General features: G+C 38.7%; 2 protein-coding genes across 3 annotated transcripts; both read right to left on the bottom strand.

Moving 5' to 3' along the window:
* Positions 1-315: 315 nt before the first annotated feature.
* C12.2 (von Willebrand factor A domain-containing protein c12.2) lies at positions 316-15,435 on the bottom strand. The gene is made up of 19 exons (XM_076791053.1): positions 15,088-15,435; positions 14,932-15,012; positions 14,442-14,851; positions 14,076-14,240; positions 8,457-8,615; positions 8,160-8,390; positions 7,886-8,089; positions 7,188-7,348; positions 6,842-7,124; positions 5,945-6,643; positions 5,148-5,528; positions 4,739-4,890; positions 4,131-4,557; positions 3,295-4,052; positions 2,719-3,029; positions 2,407-2,658; positions 1,562-1,956; positions 1,150-1,388; positions 316-849 (listed from the first exon to the last, which is right to left on the bottom strand). The coding sequence occupies exons 1-19, from the start codon at positions 15,194-15,196 to the stop codon at positions 732-734; spliced, it is 5,535 nt and encodes a 1,844-aa protein (XP_076647168.1). The 5' UTR covers positions 15,197-15,435; the 3' UTR covers positions 316-731.
* Positions 15,436-15,443: 8 nt separating this feature from the next.
* Positions 15,444-21,579, bottom strand: LOC143355884 (3'-5' RNA helicase YTHDC2). Of its 2 annotated transcripts, none has more exons than XM_076791056.1 (8): positions 21,258-21,579; positions 20,531-20,738; positions 20,273-20,466; positions 18,111-20,202; positions 17,647-18,033; positions 17,318-17,565; positions 16,808-17,148; positions 15,444-16,708 (listed from the first exon to the last, which is right to left on the bottom strand). In XM_076791056.1, exons 2-8 carry the CDS (start codon positions 20,725-20,727, stop codon positions 16,697-16,699), a joined length of 3,471 nt encoding a protein of 1,156 aa, XP_076647171.1. In that variant the 5' UTR covers positions 20,728-20,738; positions 21,258-21,579; the 3' UTR covers positions 15,444-16,696. The 2 variants fall into 2 exon arrangements, with proteins under 2 accessions (XP_076647171.1, XP_076647169.1); XM_076791054.1 differs by having other exon boundaries at positions 21,283-21,578.
* Between the last annotated feature and the right edge of the window lie 524 nt (positions 21,580-22,103).

The following is a 22,103-nucleotide window of genomic DNA, read 5'->3' as shown; positions in this document are numbered from 1 at the left end:
GCTCCGAATGGCCTTGCGGCTCCTCGAGTGGGTGGTTAGCGGAGTAATGAGCGGTTTCGGTCCCGTTGCGAATTTTGAACGTAATCGCAGCGTTTACGCTTTATCTTGCTATGGAAATTCGGAAATAAAATAATCTGATGGAATTATTAGAGGTTTGAAATGCTTGAAGACTGGCATGGAGCCTTATTCGTTTTTCAAAAGGCTCTGCATAAAGTAAAGATCTTTAATTTTGGAACGGTTAAGTTATTGGGATAGTAATCAAGTTTAGATAAAAAAGCTCCAAGAATTTTATTATAGATTTTACTTTATTCTGGTCTGTACATTACGGAATCAAAATCGTTGATTCCGCTGTAGATCTATGTACTTGCTTTCTTACTTGTTGCTAGTTAAAAGCATTTAAACATAGTTTGATATGCTTGTGTTCATAATAAAAATGTAAAGTCTTTAGTGGTAAGAAACGGTAAGTTTTTATCATATATTAAATAAATATCCAACAGCCAGAAGTTTAATATCAATACCTTATTATACATTTGGAAAAAAGTATTACCAATGATTAGAAACAGTTACTAACAATTTTTTGTAGTAATGTCGATCAATAGAGTTGAAAATTTATACTTACACTATCTTAAAATTACATGTTCTCTAACATTTTAAATGTACACTATAATACACGGCTTACTTCGACACTGTTACTAATATTCACAGAAACTTCCATTACCAGAGAGATGCTTTTAATTGGGGCGCGTGGTACTCAGCAGAGAAACTGCGAATATTTGCTGTAAAATTCGTGGTATATCCCTAAGGTCCATACAGATGGAAGCTCGGCTTGACGGCATCTTCTGCGTCAGTCTTAAAACCAAATATATTTTTACCTTTCTGCTCCAAAATTGTTCCTTTTGAATTCAGCTTAATCGAATTGTTACTAACTAGAATGCGGTCTTTAGATACTACCTATATAGAAAATTGGATAGAATATACAGAGTAACCATTATAAAATCTAACTTTGTATAAATATCAATGCATTTCCAATGAACTTCCTGTTCTGTTCCCGTTTCTTGCAATTGAAGCAGAAAATGGTTATTTTGGGTAAAGATCCGCAATCTAATTATTGCATTGTCGAGATATACAAGTTATTTCTGCCACACTTACCTTTCAGCTTGATCTCCCAAGGATCCAATAAATATGGCGAAAGCGTTGACATCTGGATTCGACATAAGAACTTTAGCAAATTGTTCCGGGCGTATGCCATAACGCTCCAAATTGGCATCAGACAGAACGACAACGATAGACTCGTCGGAATCCTCTTTGGCGAGGCTGGCGATTGCATGCTGGGTCGCTTCCAGAGTATGGTCTCCAGACATACAAAACTGCGAATGCGCGTGCATCATCTGGAACATATTACTTTCTTCAGTATACGTGAGTTCCATTCTTTCGGATAATATATCGCCTTCTTCAACCAATCTTCAACAAATCCGCTGAAACTCAAAAAATTAGAAACCAAAAACTACCACTATGTAAAACGCAGGGAATTAATGGTTTGTTAATTTTTTAATCTTGTCACCTGTATCACTTCCAATCGCCGTCTATTATCTGTAGGTGGTTGAGTGTGCTTCACAAAAACGATATCATGTTGTTCTCCAGAATGACCAACGACATCGTATTGAAACTTTCCTTCGTACCCACTGAACGCTTCCATTACCATTACGCAGGCCTCCATCTCTCGATCGAGTCGTCCATCGTACCCGTTAAACCTGTACATACTACCCGATACGTCAACCACCAATTTCAGACGTTTCGGTTTCGAAAGTGGTGTACCAGGTTCGGGTTCCTTCTCCGCCCTTCTTCTATAAATCGTTCTTTCCCCCGTCAAACCTTCTATCAACTTCGTGTCATCCAACTCGCCGGAAGTTTGATGCCTGCACCATTCTCGCTCTTTGCTTTTAGCTTGTAGACTTCCTGCAACAAAGATTCTTATCTTTAGAAATTATTTCGACTAAAAACTGTTGCACGATAAGAATTTAGCGCGTTGTCGACTCTCATCAAAATTTGCTTAATTTGCAAAATATCTTTACTGAACAAAAAGAATTCATGAATAAAAATCTTGAATACAAAAACTGTTGTCATCAGGTTCTCTTTTTCGGAAATTAGACCACACACATATTAGCTTCCACATTTTTCCAAGTATAGAATGTCAATTAGCGTTTCTTATTAGAGATGCACTCTAGACTAGCGTTTCAATCAATATTACTATCAGATGTTGTGCAAAGTATTCCAGAAAGTTCAAGAGTCATTAACCCAGTTCTAACCTAGCCTGCATTCACTAAGTTGCGGGGATAATATTGAAAATTTTCGAGAAAAATTCTAGACCCGTCCCAACCTGAGATTTTCGGATTCTCTAATATTTACCTATTATATTTCTCAAAGCCTGAACCTGTTTTTGAACGGGACTACTGAACCGCGAGTACAACTGATGGTCGTACTCCCTCATTCTAATGTCTTTCAAGCGTTGTTTAAATGCTTTTAGTCCCATTTCCCTCGCTGCCTTTTTTATGTGTTCGGGCACATCGTTCTTTTCTTGGTCGCTAAGCTGGTGCACTGTATGGCCGGCGTCCAAACGATAAGGTCCTCCTTTCCCGCCAAGACCAGCTGTATCTCTGCCTGAAAATTTCATTGAACACTCAACCCGTGGCTTTAATATTCAAACGTTGTACACTATACCTCCGGTTCCGCCGGCCCACGTATTCCCTCCAACATGTGGTTCGTTTTTCTCGTCAACTTTACCAAACTTTGGGCCGCTAACGTCCAACCCAGAATACCGCTCCTTGGTAATTTGCAATCGCTCATTGTCGCTGCCAACCATCTTCCTCCATTCGTCCAACGATTTCACGATGCTCGCTATCGACGTTTCCCAAAGACGAAGGCAACCACCTGCGTCAATTGTTACCAAATCATGATTCGACTTTGTCGCAGCGTAGAGAGGCTGATGGTAAGCGTACAACACTTGAGCCATGTGCGATAACCTGCCTGGTCTAAAAATTTCCCAAAAAATGTACAAATAAGTCAATTGAAGATAGAAGTTTGCAAGAACCGAGTCAAGAATTTTATTCCGGATCAGAACAGAAGATTTCAGAATTCTCGAATATATTGGGATTCCCCGACAATTTTTTCTCGAGCATCCCGATATATTCGGAAATCCCCAAATTTTCGAGATTAGGTATTCTCGGGACTTCCACTATATTCAGGAATCCCCAAATTTTCGGAAATGCCGATATATTCGAGAAAATGACCACTTACTCTGGTACAGGGATATAACGTAGTTTATGACCCACAGTATCAACTACTTCTAAATAGCAGAAAATCTCAACGTTCTTGCCATCCTGTGGAAGAACTTCGTTAGGCACGTCTCTGGGTTCAACAACTCGAACAACTTGTCCATTTTCCGTAGCAATGGGAGGCATAGGATTTCTGATCCGCTGTTTTCTTGGCCAGAAGTGAAGTTCCGTAAAGCTATCCAAATCAGGAAATCCGACTGCGATTCCGGCGTACATGTTGTCGGACGCCAATAGTCTGTTCGGAGCATCAATCTTCTGTTGTAGAGCTGCGGTGACTACACTAATAGGCAAGTTACTTTTACCGCAACTTTGTAACGAACCAACTTCTCCTCGAGTTTTGCTAGTCTCCTTTAATTCTTGCAGAACGTTGGGGCAGGGAGACGAGTCGATGGATTTTTTAAGCATGTATTTGCTTCCAGGCATGTCTTGAATCAGCCATTTCTTGTGGGACGCAACCATAACCGATGTTAAATCGAATGGCAAATTGATCGTATAAGCGTTCGACGAATGTAAATTGATCACGTCTATCTTGTTGGAGTGATGAGTGTAGAAAACGATTTGGTTGTGAGACTGCAACAAATCAGTCTTCATCTTCCACAAAATTGTCTTTCTCGTTCCAAAGCTCTGCGATATTCTGTCTGATGCCATGTCGAAGAAGGATGCCAACTGCAATTGCTGTGCAGATTGGTTGTTTAAATTAACCATTAACAAACCATTACTCTGAAAAGAAATATTTCTATTAGTCCAATAAAATCAAATTTAAAATCATAAAGTTAATGGTTTTACGAAGTTACTTACATGCTCCTCATGTACTAAAACATTTTGATCATTATCAACTGTTATATTATATACAGGCTTGTGACTATTTACATTCATTAGACCATGTATCACAGTTTCCTGAATCTGATCCGATTCTTGGTACATGCTGAGGATTCTCAAGGGATTCAATGCTAGGATATGAATCTTATCATCTATACCATCGCCTTTGGGGCCTTTAGCCACTGCCAAACCTGCAATCCTACTAGCCTCCCCAATTGGTATAGTCCAATACCTTTGCAATTCACTGAACAAACTTGATCTGGCTTCAACGCAGTCTAATGGCAAATCGTTTTGATTCAAACGTACGGGTGATTTGAACTTAATGTATCTTTCTTGAACTGGCAACGTTTCTTGCGTTTTTAATGTGTCCCAAATAATGCAAGTCTTGTTTTCCGGAAACGAAATTCTGAAATAACAAGAGAGAACAAAATATTAAGTCTCAATAAACGAACGCTCTTCTCGTACTGGACTGTATTACTATCAACTTATCATGCAGAAATAAAAACGCACGTTTGAATTAAACATACTTTTTATTCATACCAAATGAAAATTGTTTAAACAACGTTTATCTACATTTAATATCTTACTCGTTCGCTAACGCAATATTAGTGGGACTAGTTCCTATCGCGATCCCGTATTTGTGCAGAACAGAGATTAGAGAATCGAAAACCTCTTTGCTATATCGGTCGAAATCGAATACATTCCGTACCACGTTAGCCAAAGATTCTTGGGGAAATTTCTGAAAGTATAAACAACGTGAAAACCTCTTTACGAACTACGGGAAATTAATTTGAGCAATATTAATATAAATAGAGATAGTTAGATATGTAAGTAGGATAGTTAGATGAGGGTTAGACAGAGGAAGTGTACAAAGGGATGGGGGTAGGAAATAGCAAGAAGTGTGAAAGTTGGTATAATGGAAAAAGTGAGAGAAAAACAAGAACTAAATACAAATAAATGATAAATAATACAAGAAATTAAATTTGAATGCCTCACCTCTAAATGCTTTACAATATTAACAACTTCTCGGGTGGAGTACGGATACGAAACCAGACCTTGGTCGGCCATGTTCCTCAGCTCCCCGAAGGCTTTCACTAATTTTAATATTATCTTCTCATCCACGTGTGGACCATATTGTTTTAAAAGCTGGATCTCGCTCTCGACACTTGGATTATCGACTGCGTGCGTGCTGAACAAATCTCCCATAGCTCCGAAAAAGTCGTTACCCAGAAATGGAAAACCAGGCCTGTTCGCTAACACGATCATCCTAAAGTCTGGATGGAGCACTATTGCATTCGAATTTTGCGCGGCGGCGCTCGTCGAGGGAACGATACGTCTACCATCGGACAATATCATTTCTCCAGATTCGACTAATGTCTGGGAACGACAAATTATTTTTATTTATCCATAGTAAAACATTTTAACTTTTATCTAAAACGGACCACTAGCTGCGATAGTACGAGAAACGTTTCTGGCAACGTTTCTGGAAGTATCACTGAAAGTAAATCTCGCGGTAATGTCAAGACTTTAATTTTAAAGTAATTAAAGTTTATAAGAAAAACATAGACGATCTTAAAGAGAACATTTTAAAAACAACATTGAAACGATTTGAATTATACAAGAAATATTTATCGTACTATACAAACAAATTACATGGACTGTTGTAAGGTCACGCGAAATGACCTTGAGGTTATGAAACTTGAGGAAAACATGATTAGGTTTAAAGAGACAAACATTGAGGTGCTCGAGCTATGTAGAGCACCCTCTATGACATAGTTAGACAACACAGGTACCTTCAAGATGCAGGTGACATTGGTGGGAGCTTTGTCCGCCTCGTCAACGACAAGCACGTGGCCCAGTTTAACAGCTTGCACAAGCGGCGAGTCCTCGTACACAACTTTCCCGTCCCGGACCATCGGCTGCAGGGTCAAAGTTTGAACAGTCGTGTCTCTGTGCAGCTGTATGTATTCCCTCGGCCTGTTCAAAAGTTGCAACAGTCGATCAACGATTTTGTTTTTGCCGACACCCTGGTTTCCGACCAACAGGAGATGCTGTCCCAAACTGAAGTCCTGCAACAGCCTCTCCAGCAAAGAAATGTGCTGCGGCACGTCGTAGAACAAGATATCAGGCACCTTCGTTAGAGCGTTCGTTTTGTATCGATCGACAATGGTATTTCCAATTTGCAACGTGCTCTCTGTGACCTCGCACTTCATCTCCGTGTTCGGCGAACTTGTTGTTCGGACAATACCGATTCGTTTGCAACAGTCTTCGAGGGTGTTCTTCGCCACTGCCGGCAAAAAGCGGGCTAGACAAGCGCGTTGCACCGCGTCATAGGCATCGTCGCTGCGAAACTTTAGCATCCTCTCCGCGATCCTCAAAAGTTGTCTGGTGCTTAATGACGCCGCCAAAGATTGCAGAATCGGGTCGCTGGAGGATCGCAGCACGTGTGCCAGTTCTAAAATGCTCAATAACGCTTCTGACGGCTCCCCGAACTGAAACAACGCAGACTATTGTAACGTACGATACTTTCTGTGAGCAGGGATTGAAAACAGTTATAGAACCGAGGACTCTAGTAACCGTGTCAAAGGCGTCTGCTAGATTGGATTACACTGCTCTGATTTCAATGGTTTTTAGGTCAAATACACGGTCATTTAAGTGTTAGAAAAATGTTTGAACACAAAGACGAACACCTTCGATCGAATGATATGCAACTCCTCCGATTTAGCAAGCGGCCGCATCTCGTGGAAAAGGAACAGGCTGAGCAGCTCCGAATTCAACCATTGTCCCGAAGGATTGTTGATCAATGGCGACTCCGCCAAGGCTACGATCCTGAATGACGGATCGATGCGTAGCACCCCCGAATTCCGCATATCCTCGTCCGACTTGTTGTATTCTTTTTTTATCTCGTCGTAACGGTCTGCCCTGATCAATCTCTTGCCATCGTGTAGCTGCAGCTCTCGATCATGAACCAGCCTAAAAACAAACGATACTTTGTCCATCTGTCGTGGCGAAATTGTCAAGTTAATTCTGGATTACCTGTGTAATATTGCTAAAGTACTGGGATGGATTCTGTTGAGTCCGTCCAGTACAGCCAATTTTCCGTGCAAGGCCGCCTCGACCAATGGCGAGTCTTTCCAAACCGTGTCACCGTTCGACAATGTTGTTCGTTGTTGTATCAAATCCCTCGAAGTCATATCCTGAGATTGAAAAAGAACATTCTAAATTCAAGAAATTCAATAAGGACTGGTTTCAAACTTTACCAGAACTTTTCAATCGAGGGCAGTGGCGGATTTAGAAGCGGGGTCTATAGGGGCTATAGCCCAGGGTGGCAAAATCCAGGGCCGGCAAATTTTTGGAAACATACCAAAGGCACAAGTCACAACGATAAAAATAAATAACTGAAAATGTTAACCAATTTAAAAATAAAGATAAATCATTTAAAGCCTACGGGAGGGGAATGCAGAATGCAGGTACCTAACTCCTCCATATCTGAAAAATAGGTTGAACAAAATTAGGGTAGGACTAATGATTTTGTGCTTTGTGCTATTGATATACCTATGGGGAGAAAACGTGAAAGGTGCGCGAGGAGGGGCTGGTCCTTTAAGGAGAGCTGAGGTGCAGAGGTAGCCCCTAGGCGGGACATTGATCGAGGGTTGTCCTTACTAGATCTTCAGGGTCCAAGCTGCTCTTCAGTGAAAATTTCTCTTTAAATTTTCGTATTCAATTGCACTTGCCTGAAAAAGTACCACCGGTTCTATTTGGTACCCCATCAAGTCGGCCAAAGTCTGCACGGTCGTAGACTTTCCACAACCCTTCGGGCCGATCACGCACAAGTCCGAAACCAAGTGCGTCTCTACCAAACCGGCCAACAGATCGTTCTGATAATTCGTTTCTATATATCCGCTCTGCTTTACGTCAGGATTTGACCCGCAAGGCACCTGTTGGCAAAATGTTCGATTTAAATGGAGAACTTGGAAAGTGTGATTTTCCATGTCGTCCGGCACTTACGTTCAACGTTGTTTCAATGTTACCATGCTGTACGGTAACGCTCGAGGAATTATTCATTTTCTCATTGACATGCACGCGCCTCGTCAGTTTAGCGTTCTTCGTCGCCGAGCCCAGAATATCGAATGTTTGCAGTATATCCTCCACGGCTGTCTGACCCTCTTTACCCAGAAACAACTTGTACGGATAGAACCTGTAAAATATGTCGAATACCGGCAGGTGTGGACACTTGTCCTGCGATAACGTCCAAATTAACTGAAGGCTTGAAACAAACAGCTTTCGCAACTTAAGGGTGTTTACCATTATCACAGCGGCGGACGTTAAGTTGTCCAAAGGGAAATCTGGAAGACCTAAGGCTGCAGCCTCTTCCGTAACCAAAGCGTGCGCGCACGACAGCAGCTGCGACAGTTTCCCGGGGTCGATGTTCGGGCCGAAACTTTTTAATGTTTCCAGCTGATCCTAGAATCGAAACGATTACCGAGATAATCACACCAATAAATGGGATCGTGCGCTGTTAACTTCTTTTTCTCCTCGAAAACATCAGACAATTCGCAGACACCCTGTAAGCTCCGAGAAAACAATTTTTAAAAGAGGGGCTGTTACTCGGGAATTTTTTAGAACTTTGCAACAAAAAAATTACTGCAAGTCCTAGAATATATGCACTTTTAAATTGAATACTCGTTAAATAAAAAAACTCCGTTCATTTTTTCAGACAAAATTCCCAAAGATCACGTTTTCCAGCCAGTTAGCTAAACATGGCCCCCTAAAGATCTCTATCATTTGCGATGTTGCAGTAAAAAAATTATGACAAGTTGTACAATATATGTACTTTTAAATATAGCACCTGTTTAGGAAAAAGAGTCTATTAATACGATCCGAAAAAATTCCTAAAGATCACGTTTCCCAGGTAGTTATCTATACATGGCCCCCTAAAGATCTCTATTATTTGCAATGTTGCATTTTTAGGATCTTGCAGTAAAAAAATTATGACAAGTTGTACGATGTATGTACTTCTAAATGTGGTACACGTTTAAAAAAAAAGAATCCATTAAAGCGTTCCGAAAACATTTATAAAGATCACGTTTCTCGAGACAGTTAACTAGTCATGACCTAAGCGAACTCCATTATTTGCGACGTCGTTCTTCGAGCTAAACTGGCATCTGTTTCGAAAATGTTCGCATTCACCGAATATGTGACGCTCGAACGGTTCTGACATTCTGACTTAATGGTTCGCGACGTCGCGTCTCTCCGGCTCGAGTTCAGTTATGGTTGCGTTACTTCCGTGACGTATCCGCATTGTTTCCGTTTGCCCGAAAACCGCATAGCCGACGTAATCGCGAGCAACCGCCGCCGTACGGAATGTTACACCCACGGTTTGTTTCAAACAGTCCACCCGAGTGATTAGCGCTGAGAGAGGGCTTTCCATCGTACGCCGAGCACGGCAATAACTACCACTCGGCACGGAATCCTCGAGATAGCTCGCAGATTCCCATCGAAAAGTTTCAATTGAGCTACATTCTCGAGTCTATCGACGCGATAACCGCGGCCACGGCGAAAACGCGGCTCTCTGGAACGGCTCGAGTAAAACACTTCCTAAAAGTCGAGAACACTCGGCGAAATCAATTCGACTTGGATCAATTCCCTTTCGCGCTTATCGCCCCCCTATCGATTCCTCGTAAAGGGAATTATTTCTGCTCGACGAGCTCGTTGAATGAACCTTTGTCAACGTACAGATTTTTTACATATTACGTCATTTTGTAAGAATTTCAAATGCATCCTTTATTTTCTTTGCCGTAAGGATCATAATTTTTAGTTTTACCAATTACCAAACATCTGTAATCGTTCAAATTAATAGGATTTCTCAGTAGTATTAAACGAGAATGGCGACTAATGAAATTGCTGTGAAATCGCAAGCTTGATTTCGGCATTGCGTTCAGTGGCACCCTTAATCACTTCTACTGGCAGAGAAGGCCTTACCGCGACCACTGCAATGTTGATTAACTGCAAACTTTTCGGTAGAAATTGTCGTTGGAGATAAGATCAACACTATATTCCTCGGACGTCGCGATAAATATACCCGAGGGACAAGGTTTTACGAACTTCTTGAAATATGTCGCCGAGCAATTATGGTATTAATGTTCTTTGTTCGGAGACGCTATCACGCGATCCGGAAATTCTAATAAATTACCGTAGTTCAATGTACCGCAGGCGAGTTAATCGAGAAAAACAGAAAGAGTGTTGAAATTTCAATTCCTATTCCCTTTTTTACAGCCGGAATATTATTTCCATTAAAAATTGTTACTTCGAACGAAGTGCGAAATGAGCAAATACACAAATCAATTAGAGAATAGAAATATTAAAATTGATCCATAAGTTACATTTTCGCTGCATATAACAGGTTCCTTCGTTCCGTTGACTGCAGCAAATTTCAATAACGATACAAACGGGACCGGAAAAGTAAAACCAGAGAAAATTAAGGAATGGTTCGTTTTTACGGTGTGCACGAGATTTATAGGTGTAAAACTATTTCCTCTGCAAATTGCGATGCGTGACAAAGAATTCTGCAAAATAACGTTTCTTTCGTTCCGTCACGGAACAGTGTCCTAAAGCGTGGTTTAAATGCCACGTGCGCCCTAATCACTTTCGACTTTTTAAGTGACCCTCGTTAGGACTTTTACTTACTGTTTCGGATCTACGGGCTTTTGCGCCCGGAAAATACATGTAAATCGCTGTACGTCGCGACGTCTCGCCCCGGCACCATTCCCTTGTTAGCTCTTCACGCGCGGCGAATAATGGATGTCGAATTGACTTCCGATAAAATTGGATTCATCGAGGTGTGCCAAAGTGTGACGTGACGGTCTCGATCGCCTACGAAACTTCTAATCGCCACAATCGCGGCACTATTGTGCTGCAGACTGTTATATTGCCGCTGTTCTTATTACAGCACACTAACATTCTGTTCTTTGCAATATAATAATAACAAAAAATATATTCCAATGGATTGGCCCACATTGTGCAGAGTTTTATACAAGAATTTATGTCTACCGCCATCTTTTGCGTGATTTTATGTTCACATAAATGATTAAACTCGTATCATTAGAGTAAAAAGTACTCGATCAATTGAATCAAACCGTCTATCATTATAATCCTTTGTCGAGGAAAATACTTTCATTAAAAATAACGCCAAATGCGTTGAGAAAATTTTTTCAACCATTCTCTGTCCTCATCTTCATCATTCAAACTACTAAAAAATGTTCTAAAGGTTGTCACACTTTTCAAATTTGTTTATAATCCTCATCAAATGTATTTGATGAGAGGACAATCGTGCCGACGGTTTTGATCAAATATTTTCTACAAGGGGTGGCATAATTACCTTCTGACGTAATTTCAGCAGTAGACCGCGCAAGGATCGTCTACTTCTACGAACTTGTTCATTAGAAAATCTTGACAAACTGTTCGACTACTCTACGTCGACTTCTAAAATCGATTTCAAAGGCCAGATACAGAAGTTGAAGAAGACATATGAAGAGAGAAAGCAAATATCCTCGTAAAGTACTCGTGTAAAAATTCATACAATTTATATAGCGACTACACAACGTTTATAAAAATACTATCCTCGCCTAATCGTGAATCAACGATTCTTGCGAAGACGTGTTCTCCTTGGAAGCAAGATTGGGCATCACCACGTGCAGCTGAAGACGCCTCGGAGGAGACCACGCCGCTGACACCCTTTCCCGAGTTCGAACTTCCTCCTTCGACTCGTCCTCCTCCGTCTTCAAACTCGCCTTCGCAGAGGACACGCAAAACAAGAGATCCGACGTTTCGTCGACATCTTGATCCTCCTTCGCGCTCCTTATCTTCGGCAGCCTTCTCCGCAGGATGGCGTTATCTCTCCTACCGCACTCGGGATTGTGATCCTTCTGCAGTTTGTAACTCTGTATCACAACCCTCTCCTTCCCGGCGAACGATTCTCGCTTGAACCGCGGTATCTTCCTCTTCATGAGCCTCCACTTCCGGTCCTGCTCCCGCGGCGAACTTTCCGCAAAGTCCTCCTCGAACTCGTAATTGTGCGCCCGCCCCGACAAATCCAGCCATTGGAGGACCCTCTCGAACAACGGATTCCAGAAAGTATCGAACGTCCTCTCCGGCTGTCTTCGATCGATCCTGCTCGAGCTCGGATCCGGCTCCGGCGTTCTCCGCCTGCAAATCTCGTCCTTGAAGATCGCTCTTGTCGCCAGAACGTCGATACTCTGTTTCGCTGCTTCATCTTGCCGGTCCGCGACAAGTCTCTTACGATCCTCCAGAGGTCCCGTGCTGGTAGACGAAGCGGTCGTCGATAGCCTCGGGCAGGGAGGCGCGGATGACTTCCGGTAGACCCTCGAAGACTTGTTTTCCGACGGGTTGCTGCCGACGACCACGTGCAGGTTGCTGAAACAGCTGTTCAGACGATCCAGCCTCGACTCCGAGCCGCTCCGTCGATACTCCGGCGAGCAGCTCTTGATTCTGGTCTCGCGGGAACGACGATGCAGTTTAGGATCGATGAGAGGATCGTTGGGCGACAGGATCGCGTGTCGTATGCCGTCCACCCAGACGGTGCGAACAGACAACGGTCTCTCCGAGGACGACCATATAGCCGGCATAGTCAACGAAAAATACCGCCGTATGCGTGTGACATCAGGAGCTGAAAACTCTGACCCGAACAAACCGATCCTCTCATAGAAGATCAACCGGGGAAACGATTTTTTCAGATCGCGCTAGGTTCGTCTTCAGGAAAATGCTCACTACTGTCTGCGATTTTTAGCATCGTTCTACTTTTTCGCTAAGGTCGGAAAAATGTGAAAATATTGTTTGCAGTTTTCCTGTAAATTCTGTGACGATTCGACGTCGATGTATCGACTCTCAACTGAACACAGGGGACAAACAGTGCTCCCGTGTGCGGGACACGCGATCCAAACCGCGATGACTGTGACCATAGCGCTGCGACGAACTGTTTATATAGGAAGGGAACAGGCACCGGAAGGGATGGCTGGCTGGAGGGGTGGGTGCGACCTCCGCACCCCATGCCCGATAGTACGCTGTTACGTATCCATAAATCAGGGTAAAAACTCGAGCAAATTGCACGTGCCGCTGTCTCCTCTGAGCTGCGACAGTAATTACAGAGCGTTGCCACATGAGACTTATGCAGCTTCGAATTGCTAATAAGAGACAAGCACGGGTTGCTTTGTGCGTGTGGGTGGGCGTCCTTACTCTTGTTACCTAATTTTTGTTGATCTAATTTTTCTATGTTCATTTTGCCCTTTATACTGCTGCTTTTTTTTATTTTTCATGTAACCCGTTGTTTCATATATAACTTCAGTTCAAATGTTGTTGCATTGGCAATGTTAGAAAAGTGCACTAAGAATTCATATGTATATGATCAACAGTCTGCAGATCTTTGTGCACATTCTCACTTTCATATTTAATTTTCAGTATTTTAAAATAAGGGGAAAATTTCTTGCCATGACTAAAAGATTCTGTTATATTTTAGAAGTTTCATATATGATAAATATATCTTGATTTATAATCTAGTGGCTGAGTGTCAATTTATAACTAATTGATGGTAATTCCATAATCGGCTTGACTAATCTAACATTCTGTTGTACTTGTTATCTTATGGAAAATAATTTGAACATTTTAAATTCGAGTTTCATAAAATACGTCCCTATCATGAAAATAATTCTTTACCAAATTCCAATGATTATTTACTATGTCAATAGTCTTCTAGCTTAATTTTTGCGGTTTTTCAATCATTTCATTATTGATTTTGTCACCCGCCAATGATCACTTGATGCTACAGTGTACTTCTATATCGATATGACGAATTTTATATCGATATATCACTGATGTACACGTAATACTGGAACTTTTAAATATACTTACTTTGTAGCTTAAGGGCGGTATGTGTCTTCCTTGAAACCTAGATCTGAGAGGAGGATCCAATGGATTTCCAGGATATTGTGGCGATGGCAAACCCAATGCAATAACTCTGAAGTCTTCGCTAACTCTGACCAGATTCCAAGCATCCAGTTCCTCCTGGCTATGCATCTGAAACGAATATTTAATCTCTCATATTGATACCCATAACAGTTATTGATTCACAATAATTAGACTACTAATATTTATGCAAATTCCCATTTGTATAGTTTTTATCAAATATACACGTTTTCTCATATTTTAATAGTTCATATTTGCTACAAATGCATAGATATCTGTAGTCAATATATACGATTCAATATAATATAATACCTGAAGTAATTTGTCATAACGAGATGCTGGTATAAGAAATCTGCCATCTTCTAAATGCATCTCACGATTTTCTAATAAATTATTTAGAACAGGAAGTACATTTCTTTCAGCTTTTTCAACACCTTCAATAATAAGAACTCTTCCGTTTGTCGCAGCCCTCACTGCACTCTGATCATGGTAATAAGCAGTACCAGATTTTATTTCTCTTCTTTGTTTTAAATCTGCCTCAGTCGTATCTCTTGAGAGTGCAATAAACTCTAATTCATGGCCAGTGAGTTCAAGAAATGCTAGGGCTAATTCTCTTCGCCTGTTTCCTGGCCCACCCATTAGAAAAATATCTTGTGATAAAATATCTTTCTGGAGCATCCATTTTAAATGCTTTAATGCTTCTTGAGTAGTTGTTTTTAATACTGTTAAAATGATAATTCATTGTTACTTTGTATTCAAATAAACAAAAGAAACAAAATTATACAGAACTTGTGTAACTTACAATACTTCCTTGGTATGTATTCAGGATTTTGTGCTGATTTCACTTGTTTTGAAATGTCACCAATAGCCACGACTGTATCATCTGTAATCATAATATTATTACGTCAGAAATCATCTCCACACCGGTAAATTTTAATTAGATGTTTAATTAGCTCACCTGATTTGCAACGCATAAGTAGTGTTAGGTTAGGGTAAAACACTTTTGACTTTTCTAAGATTCTAGATACAGTTGACATGCGATGAAGATTGCATATAACCAGAGACATTGTTTAACTTAATGTATTTTACAAAACTAAACTCTCAAAATTGTTTTTAATATTCTACGAAAATTGAATTTTATTACCTACATAAACACAATGCATGTATGATACAATACATTATACGGCGAGCTAACGTTCAAATACACATTTTGCTTCGCATTTTACACTATCATTAAAAACTTTCTAATTGATTAATATGTTTATAAAAAATTTAGAATAACCTTAGTATAGTATGTCTTGTCTTCAGTGTATAAATAATAGTAAATAATAATATAATTTTAAAAATACTCAAAATATTATTTTAGTATATGTATCATCATTATTGATGCAGATATTATTTCAAGTAGTCCAAAGGTCACTTAAAGATAATAATCACATGCATATTAACAAATGATCAATATCTGAGAATTGAATACACATTTGTACGTGATATAGCTCCTTTATTATCACACGGAAAATTATTACAATAATTCTAAAAACCACAATGCATACCTATTGCCTAAACATTTGATTGATAATTAAGAAATTAGATTTACAATGTATAAAATAAACAGTCTTTTTTTGTTAATCTCATCCGAAATATTTAAAATACAATATACATAAACTTTGTACTTAATGATGCGGAGGCATTCAAATTCAAATAAAAACGCAATTTATATAAGGTTCGTATATGTTATATAAAATAGTTCAATACTTCATGCAAATTCATAAAGGTGACTACAATGACAATAAAAATATTAGTAAACTATACAATTTAGATTTTCTTTAATAGTTTTGAACTATTAATTTATTTGCAAATAAGTAGATCTTTTTAATGCGATTAATCTGTATAGTAAATTATAGCTTTAAGTACTTTATGTTCAGTACAAAATATAAATACGTTACTTAAAATTAACATCTATACAGTAATATCATAGTTTTTTAATAGGTACAAAGATCTACTTTGATTCCTACATGTTGTTCATGTTGTACTGTTTAGGTAGTAAATTGGAAATACGAAGCAATCTCGTAAAACCACCATTATAATAAAGTAAATGTTATAATAAGGCATCAAATTATACTTATATTTGTTTACATTAGGTGTTGTTAATCCTCAATACTGTATAACATATTTAAGTCCTGTATGTAAACTTTTTGAGACAATTTTATAAAGAAAAATGATACAAACTTGATATTAGTTTTAATTAACCAGTAAGAAATATGTATAAGATATACAAAGCCTGCTATTAAATATAATTTTGTTAATGTCGAATAAATATTTGTATATATACCGAATAATATATACTTTGACAATTCAGAATAAATATTTGACTAAGAAAACGAATATATTACAGTAACTCGTTTATTTTACGCTGCCTATGTTAAACGTAATTCGTTCATCTGTAAAGTTTTTGTAAATGAAAGGATAGCATTACAATTTTGCAATGAATTTTATATATAGGAACTAAAAAAATAAAAAATTTCTTATGGATTATAAACAATAAAATGTTCTTCTTCTATCCAAATTTAAAAATTTCTCTAGAAAATAAAAGAATTTATATTAATGTACAGATGATTAAGAAATAATGCGAAAATTTCTATATACATTATAAATGACTAAGAAAATTAAAAATTTACCTCTACAAAATCGTCCGTTCGTCTAGGATTGGCAGGATAGTAGTCAACAATTGATGGACGCGGTCTTTGTCCAATACCAGACGGTTGCTGCAGCCCGCACGCTTGTTCTTCATTTGTAATTACACTTACTAACGTACTCACTACCTTTTCATCTAACTGTGACATAGCTTTGTTTGGCGTTTTCATACGCCTCAAGAACAAAGCGTTCCATTTTTGTCTTAAATGTAAGAAAAATCTTGCGGTCTCTGGATCGAGTTTAAATACTACCCAATCGTCAAGCTTAAAAATTGTACCCTCATTACTATCATCAACTTCCGAATCGGACTCGCTTTCTGGTGCAGCTGTGAATCAAGGATACAGACGTTGAAATGCACAAAGTTAAATATTGTGACATAGTGTAATGGTAAACAAACAATTTTCTTAAGATCACGTTTCTGCAAATTTCAAGATCATTGGTGTTTTTTTTAAATAGGATTTGGTTTTTTTAGGTAGCGCAACAAACAAACTTACATTCTGCTTCATAAATTACATCCACTGACAACCGTGCTGGTCCACAAAACAATGCTACTGTCAATGGATTAACCAACGTAACCATTTTTACGTGACAAAAACGACCTGCGCGACTCATTTCTTCATAGAGCAACCATTCGCAAGGTAATGACTCAACGTAAGGTGAGTGTGTCTGCGAAGATATCATCTTCGATTTTGAACAGTCCCTCAGGGTCGATGATGGATGTAAGAATACCTTCACTTCTTTCCTACAATAATAGTTTTGATTGATGATATTCAATAAAAACGTTGATGAAGTCTTGTTATTACACATAAAGTGTACAACGTACTGTGTTCTTAGCTGCATGTGTTCCCTATCCACTCGTATTAAATTCGGATATAGGCCAGCAGTTAAGGCTGCTTTCACTACAGCCCAATTCTCTGAATTCGAATTTAAATCTCTGATATCACCTGGACCTCTTGCCCTAACAAATCCAGATGCACGAAGCTGGCCAAGAAGTTGTGAACGCATTCCAAACACCATTTCCATCACCGCGGCAGAAATAAAATTTTGTTCGCAAAACGAACGCTCCTTGCCACTTGCACGCGCGTTTTGCCAACCTTGAAAAGCACGTAGCATAACCATATGGTCAGAATAAGTGTTAGTGGCAAATCTTTTGCGAGCTGCAGTCGCAGCTCTTTTCTGTGATGGCTGCGTAGGTAAAACAAAGGGATCCCTGTAATTAATTGTTTAACATATCATTACCTCTATTTACTTGAACAATATCACTTTAACGTGGATCAATTTACATACTTGTAAGATAAACTGCATACGATTGTTAACACTGGATCCAAACATTTCAAGACAACAGAGTACAATAACATTTTACCAAGTCGTGGCTCCACTGGTAAATCAAGCAAATGGCTTCCCAATTCGGTCAGATCTTCCCATGGGTCTAAAGCGTCGATAGTTTTTAGTAATTGTACCGCATTTCTTGTTACTATGCTAGTGGGTGGTTCTATAGCTCGATCCAAAAATTCAGCAATCGGTGTGTTTCCCGGTGCCAGGTGCTTTGTAAATAAGCATAATTCTTGCAAAGGTAATCTTAAAATTTCTGGAGTTTGATAAGGCTGCATACTCTTGTATCGAATCGACGAGAATAAACGATAACAAATGCCTTCTCTGCATCTTCCTGCTCGACCCTTACGTTGCTTAGCACAAGCTTGAGAGATCCAATTCGATTTAAGCATACACACTCCTGACAGGGCATCGAACGATTTTTCTTTGACTTTCCCAGAGTCGATTACATAAACTACATCATCAATTGTAATACTTGTTTCGGCTATGTTCGTTGAAAGAATAATTTTTCGAGTTCCCTGAGGGCTTGGCTTGAACACTTTCTTTTGATCACACGTTTGCATATTCGAATGAAGGACATATAAAACATATCGTAAATTCTGAGTCATTTTTTTTTCTTCGTTATTTATTTTTTCTCTCATAGTGACAATATCGTCGTATCCTGGCAAGAATATCAAAAGAGAACCAGGAGGCATTTTCAAATGAACGTGCAGAATTAATTGTAACAGAAGATCGTAATTAATATTATCGTCATTAAATGTGTGATGGTAAGCAGCTAACAAAAGTTTATCTTCTTCTGAGAGCGAGGCATCTTTTGTCTGTGCTATTGCATCATCTTGCACTGAATAATCATAAGTTTTCATATAGGCTTCTATCAACTCTGCACATTCTGTTTGATTCATATTTTTCGCCCAGTCTAACGCGGTCCACTCATTGGCAGCTCGTAAATTTAAATTTGCACCTAAATTTAAAAGCTGTTCCGTGGTGTTTATGCATCCCCTACCTGCTGCGACCATAAGTGGAGTTAGAGATGTTATGGAATGTTGATAGTCCACAGAAACATTTTCAGAAAGTATGAAGTACAAAAGCTGTGCGAAATTGTCTTCACCACCGCATAACCATGCATCGCAAATACTTTTATCCATTTCTTCTATTAACCGAGGTTCTAGTTTCACTTTCTCCGGAATAGGTTCGCATTGTTGCTCTAAAATTGGAGCAGGCAAGAAAGACCTTTCGCTCATTGTACTTGAACTTGGTTGCTGAGGCTTATATTGAATCCAGGACTCTAAAACTTTACGCTCATCTTTTTTGTTCATGAGTTTCTTCTTCGAAGTAATCATCTCTTTTGTCATGTATCCAGTTATTTTTAAAACATCTTCAAGGAAGTATGTGTCTACATCAAATGATCTACCCATTACACTAATGACTGCACACTTACTAAAATATTTCACAAAAATGTTAACGTCCATCGTAGCACTCATAAGTATGAGCTTTAAAGAGCTATGCTTCATCTGCGCGTCTTTAAGTGCAATCAGAAGTAAATCACAAAATCTATCGCGTTCGTGTATTTCATCTACAATAATATGTGTCACTGTACTTAAAGCAGAATCACCTGCCATGAGAGTTCTGAGTAATACACCATTCGTGCAATATGTTAAAAGAGTTTTTGGAGCAACTCTACTCTCGAGTCTTATTTGATAGCCAAATGTTTGGCCAATCTTTTCATCCCTTTCAAACGCTACTCTTTCAGCCACAGAAACAGCTGATAGTCTTCTTGGTTGAGTGCAAATAATTCTACAAGGCTGATGCATCTGTTGGCAATGTTCAAGTATGAATTGAGGAACTTGAGTAGTTTTACCACTACCAGTTTCACCTCCAATAATCACCACATCATTGCTGCTCAGCGCATTAATAATATCTTCTCTAACACTAAAAACTGGAAGAGACTTGCGAAAGTCCAACACATCAAAATTAGTTTTTAGTTGTGGTACTTGCGACACACTGTTGTTTAACCTGCCCATAGCTTTAGTGTTCGTATTCACAGACACTGAAAATGAAAAACTTTGTAATTACTGAAAATTTGATATAAAAACAAAAGCTAAGAATAATATCAATACCATCTGTATTAAGAGGTCGCTCACGCTCAATAGGTGGTAGTAAATCTTGACATTCTTTATGATTTAGAGGAAAGCTTTGCAGCAAGTTATAAATACTTTGCCGTGATGCCTTTTGCAACTTTATTACAGCATCAGCTTGTACTATAGTCGAACCCTCTCTCTTGTAAACCGTCAAAAAACGATTTGGACCTTTACTGTTGAGAAAAACAAAATTACAAATTTCATCAATTGTAATTCAACCATATGTGTTTTACTTACCCTCTACTTTTAGATTTTAATCCAAGATCCAAAACAAGTCTATGAATGTAGGCTCTTTCTTCTGCTGTATACGACGATGGAAAACCCAATTCCTTCTGCTCTGGTGTTTCCAATAATTTTTTCAAAGTTAAGTTCACAGCAATTCTTGTGTCCTCCCCAATAGGAAGAGCTTTTTTATGAAATTTCTGGCGTGACATTGCGATTTTTTCTAGAATCCAGAAAAACTATAATGCAATTGTATTCTAATTATACTCTGACAAGTAAATAGCTTCACAAGCCAAGCTCAATATTAACAAAACAAACGTTTATACGAAATCAGCAATTACAAAATTTTTAATCAACACATAATCAATACATATATGTAAAACATATTTTACAATTAAAATACTCCATACAATTTTTCGAACATTTTAATGAGACAAATGCTGTCATTGTATAATGCATTTAAGGTGAGGTGACGTTGCAAAATATCAAGGTGAATGTGTTAAAAATTCAAAGAAGTCGTAAATTAATTTAACGTGAAGGTGCCGAAACAATGTGGGTGAGTCGAAACTGTAGGAACAGGACTATCAAAAAAATGTTCAAGCATTTCTCAAAGTTTTTCTCGTGGTATTAAAAATCTGTATGTAACAAATAATAAATTGATTAACGATCTCGATTATCCCGTGGCAAAGATTTACTAATCAGATCAACACGTTAATAAAGACACACCTCCACAGAGTTTTACCTCCAAAAAGATGTTGTTTACTCACAGAAATTACACAACCTTGTTGAAGGACATTAGGATCTTGTTTAAAGCGTTCTACAAGCTGTGACGAATATTAAATGACGGTGCGTGAGATTTTCATAAAATTATTCTTCGTAAAAGGCACTAATTTCAAACAATGATCACTGATAAACACAGATAAGCATTCAATATACCCTTTACATAGTCGCGTTTCGGCGACTCCTCTAATGTCGATTTCTATCCCCACCATTGCGTCGCATAGTCACGCATAGTCTGCTGTGCGCAAGGCGCAAGTTTGGAAAATGAGAAAAAGCGATGAGGAATGAAGGTGAAACAAAAGCAAACAAACATCGTGTGAAGTGTACTCTAGAGATAGTATATCTCTGACTCTGGTATCTTCTAAAACGATAAGTCGAGTATGAATAGTTCAGGATTTTTTAAACAATAGCGATTGGAATTATACATTTGTAAATCAATAAACCACTTTCAATAAATTGTGAATTAAAAAGAAAATGATTAAACTTCTTTTACATATAGCTACGAACAGACTTTCGATAGCTAAAGCATATGTTTTATATCAAGTAACCAAGAAAGTTCTATCGATCTTCAAGATGTAAATAAAAATGATTATATTTTTTATTTAAAATATTCACTCTATTACATTAGAGAAAAAATACCGTACATCGTTTTTATCTTCGACAAAGTAAGATTCTCTTGAGAAAAATTGATTATGCGAAGATAAAAATAGCTGATAATTTGATGGCGAAATTGCGGGAATGGGGGGAATGAGTTAGAAATTTTCATCAGATTTCGTTTGAATCGTAAGTTTCGAGTTTGAACTCGTAA

This window comes from Halictus rubicundus, chromosome 7 (assembly GCF_050948215.1).
Source record: "Halictus rubicundus isolate RS-2024b chromosome 7, iyHalRubi1_principal, whole genome shotgun sequence".
NCBI classification, from domain to species: Eukaryota; Metazoa; Arthropoda; class Insecta; order Hymenoptera; family Halictidae; genus Halictus; species Halictus rubicundus.
The sequence above is the reverse complement of the archived record's forward strand: the minus strand, read 5'-3'. Positions and strand labels throughout refer to the sequence as shown.